General features: G+C 43.7%; 1 protein-coding gene across 1 annotated transcript in view; it reads right to left on the bottom strand.

Annotated features, from left to right (window-relative positions):
* BMP6 (bone morphogenetic protein 6) overlaps nt 1-12,370 on the bottom strand; it is a 92,014-nt gene that overhangs the window by 14,776 nt on the left and 64,868 nt on the right. The window contains exon 2 of the mRNA XM_074146147.1: nt 10,989-11,181. Within this exon, the coding sequence (XP_074002248.1) occupies nt 10,989-11,181 (193 nt within the window). The remainder of the gene's footprint in view (nt 1-10,988; nt 11,182-12,370) is intronic.

Genomic DNA, 12,370 nt, shown 5'->3' with positions numbered 1-12,370 from the left:
ACTTTTTGTATGCAAGAAACATACTGTCCCCTCCTTTCCCACTTGGTAAACCAAAAAAACACATATCACCTGAGGGGAATCTGCTCTCCCCTACAGCCACATGGCTGAGAAGAAACATCCTTGCTACTCTTGCAAAAAAGCTGTACGATGTATGATCTTGCAACAGGGACTGGGAGATCTCCCAGGCTGGCTGCAGGTGGAAGGGAAAGAATATCCAATTAGATGGGGAAGGTTGAAGAATTTGCTGCAGTCATGGAGGATACATGAACACGCAAGAACTAGATGGAGAGACTCTGGCTAAAAGGAAGAAGTCTGCAGAGAAGAGGGAGCAGGAAGTACCCATCGCCACCACACCTCTGTGAATCAGGCCCATTATTCCCAATTCAGCATTGCTCTGCTTCTAGAAGTAGTTGGGAAACTACTGGCACCCTCCTGCATCGATGGCTCACAGAGGGCTACAACCTGCTACTGCTGCCATTTGCGGCAACACAGCTGCCAACAAACATGGTGACAGATGTCAGCAATGTGAATCTCACACTTCCAGTCTTGCCCCAGGGAAACACAGCCACACAACTGGATTATTTTTCTTCCCCCCAGTTCTGCTTTCTGAAGACCATGGAAAACACATTTATTCCATTCCTCTCCCACTAGGGCTGCAAAAGAAAGACAGGAAGCACGAGAGCTAAAGCTGATGCTGGACTGTTGGCTGATTTTGGCAGGGACCACTTTTTGCCACTGGTCTTTGCTTAGCAGGTCCACACTCTACGGCCCTACCTGTTGCAAAAGTTGGGAGTGCACACAGCAGATGAGCAGGGGATTCCTGCAAGCCAAAGGGTGGTGCTGGAGAAGGGTAAACAAACATCTGAAAGTAGCAATTAAACCTAGCAGAGACAGTTGACCCCCATCAGTATATGCATCAGATTCTCATCTGCATGACGAGAACAATGCCATTAGCTTCACCCTATAGCCAGGTCAAAAAAAGAAATAGTTTAGGAAGCAGTCAATACCATGCTGAAGAGTGCTACATACAAGTAGATGCAAGCCCATAGTCAAAGCAAAGACTAAAGAGTGGACAGAGACAGAGGGATTGAGTGCACCATCAGCAAGTTTGCAGATGACACCAAGCTGTGTGGTCTTGTCGATACACCAGAGGGATGGGACGTCATCCAGAGGGACCTGGACGTCATCCAGAGGGACCTGGACAGCCTGGAGAGGTGGGCCCAGGTAAACCTCATGAGGTTCAACAAGAGCAAGTGCAGGGTTCTGCACCTGGGCCAAACCAATCCTTGCTATCAATACAGACTAGGGGATGAGGTATTCGAAAGCAGCCCCGAGGAGAAGGACTTGGGGGTGTTGGTGGATAAGCTCAACATGAGCCGGCAATGTGCACTGGCAGCCCAGAAAGCCAACCACATCCTGGGCTGCATCAAGAGAAGCGTGGCCAGCAGGTCACAGGAGGTGATTCTACCCCTCCACTCTGTGCTTGTGAGACCCCACCTGGAGTACTGTGTCCAGCTCTGGAGTCCTCAAGGAAGGAAGGACAGGAGGAAGGAAGGACAGGAAGGACATGGACCTGTTGGAACGGGTCCAGCGGAGGACCATGAAGTTGATCAGAGGGATGGAGCACCTCCCCTATGAAGACAGACCAAGACAGCTGGGGTTGTTCAGCCTGGAGAAGAGAAGGCTCCAGAGAGACCTTACAGCAGCCTTCCAATATCTGAAGGGAGCCTACACGGGAGCTGGAGAGGGACTCTTTGTCAGGAGATGTAGCAACAGGATAAGGGGTAATGGTTTTAAATTGGAAGAGGGGAGATTTAGATTAGATATTAGGAAGAAATTCTTTACTGTGAGGATGGTGAGGCACTGGAACACGTTGCCCAGAGAAGTTGTGGATGCCTTATCCCTGGAAGTGTTTAAGGCCAGGCTGGATGGAGCTTTGAGTAACCTGCTCTAGTGGGAGCTGTCCCTGCCCATGGCAGAGGGGTTGGAACTAGATGATCTTTAAGGTCCCTTCCAACTCTAACCATTCTGTGATTCTGTGACAAGAAGTTGCGAAACAGATCATATACAAGCAAGTCACATGAAACAAAGTATTGAATTTCTAGTCATTAAGTGATGACATTGATCCTGTGCAGTGATGCAGGCAATGGCCTTCCAAGAGAAAGCATGCAACCATGCACTGGGTCACATCAACCGAAGGATATCAGAAAACTTCAGCATTTGAGAATAACAGAGGCAGGGTAAGACCTGAGGGAAACAGGAAGGGAGCATGAAGAACACGAAAAACTAGAAAGGCTGGAAGAAACGCATGAGCCAGCATCGTTGAGCAGAGAGGGAGTAGTTGCTCTCAGCACAGGCTGAAGAAAGCAGTCAGTCCAGTGGTTTCATGCCCAAGCAAACCCGCATGTCAAGGGCATCACAGGACCTCTGGCACCTGCACAGCAGGACTTCCAAATTCAGTGTACAGAAGAGAAATTTCATCACCAAAACAGGCAGTTTCTTAACATCCTCTTTGCCTACACCTGCCCCTGCTTCCTCCTGCTGCTCCCAGGGTTTCTGCCTCCCTTCCTTCTTGTACTCCCTGTGCTGTGTGGTCTGTTGCATGATACGGAGAAATTGCACAACTGATTTTTTTAGTTTTGTTCTTTCTTTGCTTTCATACAGCTGCTGTCACCTCATTGTCACTATGGTGCCTGACACTCTCATCTGTATTTTTCAGTGTGTTCAGCCATCTGGATGAGTTCAGTTAATGACTTCCATAATAAGGCCGCCGCAGGCATAATATGTATTAACCTTAGATTATTAAAGGGAAGCAAGTAAATGGAAGAAACTGAGGCAATGAGCTGAAACAACTTTCCTGACACATAAAAGGACACTAAATGGGAAGATGCAAGTTAGAGATTCCCAACTCAAAAAGAGGAGCTCTTTGTTCTGGATCAGGGCCCTAAAGCATGGTCTCAAGCCCAAGAAACAAACAGGAGTGTTTCCATGGCCTTCAGAAGACTCTGGAGGAGGACGGAGAAGCAAAGGTCAATCACAAGTGGCTGCAATAAACAGAAAGAAGTATACAGTTTACCAGAGAAATATGGCCTGTGTAATTCTGAAGGCAGGATTTAGCTCCAGTGTCCTCAGAGAGTGAGCTGATTTGTCAGATATAAATATCAAATATAGCTACTATTCTTAACACTGGCATCCCAACCATGTACTCAGGGCATTTATAGGAGAAACAGCTTGCATTTAATTTCAGTGCTTTTGCCCGCTGTAAGATAAATATTTTGTTAACTGAAACCTCTGTGTAAACCTTTCAACAAAATGTCTCTGGGTGTTAATTCTCTTTAATTGAACACTAATTAGATTAGATTTTAGTCAAATCAGTAACCAGGTCAAGTGGTTAATCTTAGTTGCTACTTAGTGAAATGTTCACATTAAAATAATTTCTCTGTTCTGGGTACACATTACAACATGGAACTTTGCTACAGGAAAAACACCAAAGCTATAAAAAGCTAAATTTAAAGAAGCATCTGTTGAACTAGGTTTTTTTTTTTTTACTTTCCCACCCTCCCTGGCCTTCTTTCCCCAACCAGGCAGAAGTTTTACCAGAGAGACAGTGAAAACAAACAGAAATCTCACCTTCAAAATGACCAAGTTAAAGGTCTCTAATTTTAATTACAGATCTCGGAACAACATTTTTGGCCCAACTTCAAAGCTCGCAATTACCCAGGTGTTTAAAGGATTGTTACGCATCAACAGCCATTTACCAAAGCATTAATTACTATAAGTCCCTAAAACTTTCCTCAGCTGAACCTTTTTGTTTACTTTTCTTCAAAGACAAGTTGACATAATAGTCTAGACTGCCTAGCAGCAGTTTCTCAAAAGGGAATTTTGCACAGAAGTGTGTGGGATTTACATTTTAATTAATGCACTTTCTAAATGCTCTTCTCTTCTGCGTACCTCAGGATCCGAGTCTTTAGTTTGCACCGACATCAACCTTCTGTAAAAATTATCCTGCATATAGCAAAGTAGCAAGATTATTTGTTCTTATCCACTAGTGACGAACTAGTGACGAACTAATAACTGCCTTCACAACTGACTCAGTCTTACAGAGCTGAACGGAGCTCCTCATAGATAAAACTTTGAAATCATAGTCTTCTCAAACCTGTAGATACATCACCTTGCAGTAGATGTAAGCACTACTTTGAATTTAAAAGCGTTTATTACTTGTAGAACAGACTGTATGCGGGGCTCGCACAGCAGGAGGTACTGCCAACAGATGCAATACAAAACCTTAACAATTTAGTATGTCTAAATGACCATTACTCCAAAGATTTAAAAGCGCTGTACAAAATTTAATCAATCAGTGCTCACTTGTACAGAGAGCCCCAGGCAGGGGAATGCCAGCACCTGGAATGAGCTGCCATAGAAAGCAAAGGCAGCCTCTACCGTTTTATAAGAAATAAGGCTCAGTTTAACTGTCCTGAAGAAGCTATACCCTCTGTGGGCCAGGGGACAGGGAGAGAAGTGCATGACCTGTAAGAACGCCTTAGAAATGAGGAAGGAAATACTAAGAGTTGTCAGCTTGCAAATGAAGTTACTTCCAAGGTGAAACAGAAGACGGGCAACTGGGCACTAATTTGCAGGGATTGACAGCCATGGAAGAAAAAGCACTAAACAGAGATGCCAGGACACTATGGATGTGGTCTGTAATTTGGCACAGGCAGAAGAGAGCCATTCCAGATGCATCTAGGCATGGGAAGGCACCAGAAGGGACAGGCAGGTAACCTCAGCTTCTCGCTGCTCACTTACCAGCCCCACACCAGCATTGCTCTGCCTGATAAAAATTCCCCTGTGCTGAAGAAGCTGTCCTGTATCACTGCGGGCATCTCACCTGGAGACAAGGTCTGCAGGAGCGAGGGGTTCAGTCTTGTAGACTTACTGGAAAAGCACCAGAGTGAAATACTGGTTTCAAGGCTGCATCTGGCAAAGTGTAGAAGGTCAGAACCTAGAACTAGAGGATGTGGCCTCCCTGTGCCAAGACTGCAGGAAGTTCAGCCTACAAATCCCTGGTAATCCCCAGCAAAGCCAACACTGATATTTGAGTGCAAGGGTGTCCCCCCACATCCAGCTCAAGGTCTTGAGCTTCACAGCTCTTGAGGAATGAATGTTTTACCAACAGAAAAAGTGAAAAAAGAAAAAAATCACCCCAAGTCACAGGGACAGAAGATGTATTTCTCATTTCCTTGACTATGATTTAATGAGACTATGTGGCACTGTAGCTGTAGTGATGGCGACAGTACTACACCTCAGAGTTTAAATGCAGTTTGAGGCATAAAGATGGGGGAGAGGGCAAAGGGGTAGTATTTATCTTTGTCCTTTAAGAAAAGAAATAAGGCACTGATTTGGTATTCTTTAGTTTTGGTAGAAAAAGCCAGCTGGTTGCAAAAGGAGTAAGTTTCATCCAGTATAACTTTGATTTTTAAACTATAAAAACCTAACCACTCTAAAACACAACAAATTGCATGCCCACAGTGGGAGTTGAACTGAAATGTGGACAGATGCTTCTCTATAGCATCATGGAAACAGCTCTATCATATACAAATATATGCACACTATATACAAATCTGACCCCAACTTGAAACAGATTGATGCTAGCTTTGTCATTTGTATTACACAACCCATTCCAAAACCCAGTTGAGGACGGTTATTTATTTTCTAAGCTATAAACACTGCCGGCAAATCAATTTGCCCTTTAGATTAGAAGCTCGGATCGCATTTGTATAAATATCCTGTTGCAAAGAGGAAGACTTTATTACCACTGTAACTGGCAGCTAAAAACCAACCAGTGCCTTAACCCTTAAGGAATTGTGTTCAGTAGAAGAATATACTCCCCAGGCGGTCGCTCTGCAGGGCACACCTATGTCCACACGTGTCTTATCATACAGGAGAAATCTTTCTGTACATCAAGTCCTCATATTTCATTCTGGGTGAAAACGAAACTGTTTAATAAACTTTGACCATTAAGGTACCCTATCTTCCTTTGATCACTAACACAGGCCACTGTGTTTTTCATAGATCAGTTGTTTGGACAGAGTGGGAGTGTTTTGAGGTCTGCATTAGCAGGATATTTACACTTGAAAACATACTGATGATCCAAACCAAGGACTAACATCTTTGATCAACCATAAACTAGTCCTGACCTGACACCTCTCTGGGTGAGAGCAAGGAATTTTTGAGAAAGGAAAAGAAATTAATGAGCTGTTTCCAGGGGCAAACTCATTTCTTCCCTTCCCTTGCAAAGGTCTCGCTTACGTGGCAATCCACTTCCAAGAGGTACCAGAAGTCACAGAGGGCTTTGCTGATCCTTCCACAAAATCAGTGCTACACCTTAGAAACCAGCCCATGTGCAGGGCATTTGTTGTGCGTTGGTGGAAGGGAGAAGAGTCGAGGCTGTGCAGCTCCTGCCTGCTGAAACTAAGCACCCCCTCAGATATGGCCAAGGTGGGACAAGCACCTGGAAGCTGATGCCATTTATTTTCCTAAAGTGGTGCTTTGGCCAATCTCCCCACTTTCTGTGCATACCAAAGGGAAAAAGAAAAAAAGATTAAAAAATATCCTGCCCTATTCTTCAAACAGCACAGCCTCTTAACCTCTGGGGGGTCAGAAGCTGAAGGGCAGCAGCATCCGGTGGATGTATCACCAGTTCCCCCTCCCGACCTCAGTCCCCACAGCCCATTTCAAAACCCAGAGTCAACCCCCTCAGAGCAAACCAGACGTCACCTCAGCCTTGTTTGGTGAAGCCTCTTCTCCACACAATCCAACATGCATACCACTGACGGCTGGCCACAAGCTTGACCTATCCTGAGAATTTCATTAATCTCTTCGCAGCATCCCACTGACAACTCCAGCAGTTTGTGTTATGACAAAACGTGGCCGTTAACTGCGGTTTGGTTATAAAACAAAAGCCTAGTTTCTAGGCACTGTTTTTTTACCTTACGAAAGAGTGGAAGGAATGGGGAGATGAAAATATTACTGACACAAGTGAGTCAGTATTAAAATGTTTTCTTTTTTAAGAGAGAATGTACTTAGACCACACTGTCCTCAATGTGCGTTTCACTGCCTGGAGCCTCCAAAAGTATCGTTTTCATATTTCTGATGGCTTCGAATGAGAAGAGGGTCAAATTTCTCCCCGAAGGTTACGCTATTTCAATCAGCATTGATCGCTGATCATTTGTGCTCTCTCCGCATACACCCCTACCCAGGAAACCAATATAATCCTTGCTTTTAGCCTTGTCTACAGTGGCAAAAATCAGTTTGATGATTCAGTAACTGGTATAAATTTTAGCCTCAGGCTTCATTTTGGTTTTAGCCATCAGGGAACGGCCAGCAGTGCCTTGCGATTCCGTGCAGCAGCATGCACATCTGGGCTAGAGTCACACGCTTATGCTCTTACTGTCCAGATGAGCCTTTTTTTTTTTCTTTGCTCAAGTAATACTGAATTAAGCCACTTCATTACACTTAATTGGAGCCAAGGGATACTTCCAGGCTGCGTGCTTTGGTGAAGATTTGGATTTACTAAATCTTTCTCTTATCTCCTGCCCTACCCAAACTCATTTCTTGGAGAGGAGCAGGCAGGTTTCTTTTTCTTTATATTTTTCCCTCAGAGATGCACACTGCCTTTCTCTTACGGACTGCTGGTTTAAAATCCATACATGCGAGCTGCCCTGTTAAGAATTATTTGTGCCCTGAAGTATTTTTTTAGCTACCAATAAATGCCTCGGACAACTGTTAACCTCATAAAAGCCAAGATTAACATGGTGACTTTGAACTTTCTCTTGAGACTGCCAATGTTGACTGAATAGGTACTTTCTGTGGCCTTCAGAGACAAATTTTCCTGACCAGAAGGAGTATTTGTCAGCAGAACAAGATGAAAAAAGGAGCTACTTCAACTCCTTCTGTTTCACCTGCTAGTTCACCAGCTAGACTTCAAGATCTGTACAGACTCTTCCTTATGCAATAAAATATCATCAGATGTCAGGAAATATCAGGCTGTTATTCAAACCATTAGTCCAAAGGAAGTGTGACACAACTTTTTTTAGTATTTTTTTTTTAAGTCAAAGGCAGCTGTTATTTTCTGGCTCATAAGATGTCTGCTAAAATGCAACAGAAGCCTTACAAATATTTAGCAAGTTCCTTCAAAAAACAGTGCTTTTTTTTTTTTAATTTAACCTTCTAATGTTCTCTACAGGAAAAGAAAACATTGTATTCCAAATCAATCCACTGAGACAAAAAGGAGGAGAAAAGGAGAAAAAAGCACTTTGGATTTTTTTCCACACAATAAAAGCAAGTAAATGAATTGATGATCAAAAACCAAAGCCATTCAGAGCACACAGCTCCTTAAGGCATACCAGAAGAATCTGAGGCATTTTCCCCCTCCATGCAGAGATATTAGCGAACAGCTAAATACAACTTATAGTACTTGTTTTCAAGAATGTTTACAGGCCAAAGTCCATCCAGGTCATCAGTGTGGCTGCAATTTGAATTTACAGCAGCAGCCGCCTATGGAGTCAGAACCTCAACTGAAGGTAACACTGAAGAGTGGGTAGCAGCTTCTAATATCTTATTTTGACACTCTTTAAATATCTGCGTGTTTTTAATATATAGGGGACAATTAATATAGATGACAATCAACCTGGTCTAGTGGAAGGTGTCCCTGTCCATGGCAGGGGGGTTGGAACTCGATAATCTTTGAGGTCCCTTCCAACTCTAACCATTCTATGATTCTGTGTACATATACATACAGAGAATACATACATATGCACGTATTTATACACAAGCACACATTTTCATATGTGCTTTTGTATTTTACATGAAAGAGTCCTTTAAGCCGAAAGGAAAAAGGGAGGAAAAGGGCACATCCTTTTACAACGGTAAGAACCTGTGAGCCATCCCTGCACAGATGGTGTGACAAGTCCTGCAGACTCACCCGAAGTGCAAGTTTCTTTAGCCAAACGTCTCCCTCCTTCCCACCAGGAAAAATAAATAAATAAAGAAGAAAAAGAAACAAAAAGGGAGCCTTGAGGGACCAGATGAGTCAGAGGTTAGTAATGAACTACAGACACTCATCCCTGGGTCAGCGGTTCACGCCTAGCCCATGTCAGGCGGGACGGCGGACTGCTGGCAGTCTGGACCTACAGGAAGCCGCTTCATGATTCCCAGTCCCAATGGCGGGATCCTCGCGGCACAGCTGCTGGCCACGGCAGGAGGAACATGACAGAAAGGAACTGAAAGACCCGAAATACTTGCCAGCTCTGGAGAGAGACCACCCCTGTGATCCCCTTCCAAGCTGCTGACTCTGCTCCATCCGCAGGAAGGTCTCTAGCACCCAGAGATGCCCAATGTGCAGACCCCAAAGTGCCCAGAGCCAAAGCACATGTGTCACAGCGCAATATGATTTTGGCATGTTTCTGGCATGGTATTTGAAACAAAGATAGGAGGTGCCAGCATCATTGTGGTACACAGAACCAACAGCCACTTTTGGAACAAAGAGTTTGCAAATTTGTTAGGAACAGGGTACATTAGGGGCTGTATCCTGTACTTTTATTCTCTTTCCTGCAATGCATTGCTTGTTTGCTCAGTTTACCCTGAAATAAGGTTTACATACATATAATGAACTTCTGACAGAACTGACAGTCCTCCTTAGAAGATGAACCTTAGACCTGACATAGTCTGTGCCCTGCTTTGGTGACCAACCCAGAGCAGCGTATCGATAGCTTCCACAGGCACTTGGCAGAGCTTTTCCTCCAGCTCCAGAGGTGGGATCTCCACTTTTGAAATCTAAGCCAGACCAAAACTCACTGTTTTTTTTATTCAATGTGGCTACAAATGAACAATACAGCTAACATCTATGAAATCTGCATAACCTTCAAGTGGGTATTGACGTAACATCCTGACCAGCAAGCACATTACCCCAGGAGGCACTCCAGCAACCCGCAACTCAAAGCACGAGGGGAACACTGACCTTTTAAAACTAAAACTCCTTCCCCATCACTTATATATCCAAGTATTTCTCTGTATTTCCCCAGAAGCCACTCTCCCCACAGAAAAAAACTATTTGATGTTGTCCTCACAACAGCAAATCATCAAAGGCAGATCCCCGCAAATGGTATCAATGGAAAGTCTGGAGAAAGAAGGAACAGAAAGAAAAACACCCAGGAAGCCTTCACAGAGGAAAGAAATGGAGATTTTTTTAAAAACACAGTTGTTTCCAGCTTCTTTTTTTTTTCTGCCTGCAACAGAGGAACAGTTACAGTCCTGACACATTTCAGCAGAAGTAATTAAACACTTTTGGATCACAGCATTACTGTGTCATTTAATTGACCTTGTATTTCCATCTTTTTGCTTTGCACGATTCCCCAATCAGAAGCATTACACTTTTTAAATTAATCCTTCCACTTACACTTGCTTAGATTTACGTGTCAGTTTCTGTTTGGCCTCTCTTTTGCCACTGAAACCCCAGGAGTGATTTTGTACCTGTGGACAGCATGCTGAATTTTCTTCTGCGTTATTTACTTTAATGTAAGTCCTGAGAGCAGGTCGAGTCTGCGCTAAATACCAGTATTTGTCAACCAGACTATGCTTTTTATGCTGGTAGTATTAAGTTGAAAGGAGATATGTGTATTTCAGTACACAAGTGCAATGCCAGCATAATAACCCGAGTTTAAAAATCTACTGCCTCACATCAGATTCCTGCTCTATTTAAAAAAAGGTTGCAGTTAAGCGACACCTTCGGCTACAATACCACAGACTTTCTCAGGCTGAGGTCTGTTTTGCACTCCACCATGCCCATTTCTCACAAGGAAAGGACCACGCAATAACGCAACCCCGTTAATGTGAACAAAAGCAGCATTTATTTAGCAGTCCTCTCAATGTGAACACAAAAGCTCAGCCCAGGACAGCGGCTGGTGGCACAGAGCGAGCCCCCTCTTGCGTACCTGTTCTGGTGTTCCTGCAGAACTTGGTAGATGCTGATAAGGAAAGTTTGGTTTTTAAAGCTCCCCACAACGCAGTCCTTGTAGATCCGAAACTCAGCGGCTGTGACGGCCTCGCCCTCAGGAATCTGAGACAAATTAAATTTGAACTCCTTGTGGTGCCGCTGGTGAGGCGTGAACTCCTTGTCATACTCAACTGCAGATGGGAAAAGGAAAAAAGGGAACCGTGACTAAAATTTAACAACAAAAGGTTTCCACATGCTGCCACCTGTTCCTTCAAAAAAACAGGAATCCTATTTTTTTCTCCAAAGATAGTCTTGGCAAGTGCCAGGAAAGTTTAAGCAGCTAAAGCCTTTCAAATACAGTACTCGGAAAAGATGAACGTCCACCTTCTCTAGCCAATGCCTTTGAGATTTCCTATTTTTTAAAGAAAGGCCAGCTTTGACAGCTAAAATATGACTGTGCATTTTGTTCCTGTGTGAAACTCTGAAGCTGCGACGGCCCCCAGCATTTTCCACCTGTGGATCTCCATGTTGTTTACAGCATTTCCTTAAGCCTTGCACCCCTCTTCCAACAGAGGAGACAATGAGCTCCATCTTGCTTTAGCACATAAAGGCACAGGCAGAGCTAAGTGCTAGCACCAGGTCAACCGATTCCCTAACTGTCCTAAAACCAGCTGTTTTCTGGCTCCCGAGTTTGTGCATTAGCCATTGGACTTCCTTGTGAGCAGAATAAGATTAACCCTTGAAATAAATGTCATGTTAAAGTTAACCAGAGCTCCCCTTCCTTTCGCAGAAGCTTACTGAAGAATGAAAGAGCTGAGGAGGAGTGACCCATTTTGCTTTCTGGCCTTAGCCCTCCTCAGGTACGCGATCGGATATAGAGTTTAAGACAGATGCAAACCAGAACCCCTCCTTCTTCAGGCCTCAGGATTTGCATTTTCTCTGTTCAAGGCTCCCTTTGCAAACTCTGCTTCTAGTCCCACTCTTGTATTACTTGATTACATTTGGTTTAGTCTGACTTTGATTTATTGTTCGTTATTTCTTCTAATTGTCTATTAGAAATTGCTTAAAATATTAACTTATTATATAAACATATAAAATTACGTCTTTAAAGCCCCGAGGGGAAAAAAATAAAACAAAAAAACTGTTCCCATCAGTGCAACTGAAGAAGTATATGTCAATGATGAATAAATCACCATTATATTATCATTAGGGACATAATTACATTCAGAGAAGGCAGAAAGGGAAGTACAGATCCTTTTTCACGTTCATCTTTCTGTTCACTTTTTGTCGCTACCCCTGCTTAATACATCAAACTGCAAAGGCGTCCATGAGCCTCCCCTCACAACATCCCATGAGGTAACCAGCAATCCCCATTTTACA

This window comes from Numenius arquata, chromosome 4 (assembly GCF_964106895.1).
Source record: "Numenius arquata chromosome 4, bNumArq3.hap1.1, whole genome shotgun sequence".
Lineage (NCBI taxonomy): Eukaryota > Metazoa > Chordata > Aves > Charadriiformes > Scolopacidae > Numenius > Numenius arquata.
Note: the sequence above shows the minus strand (reverse complement) of the source record. Positions and strands in the feature narration are given on the sequence as shown.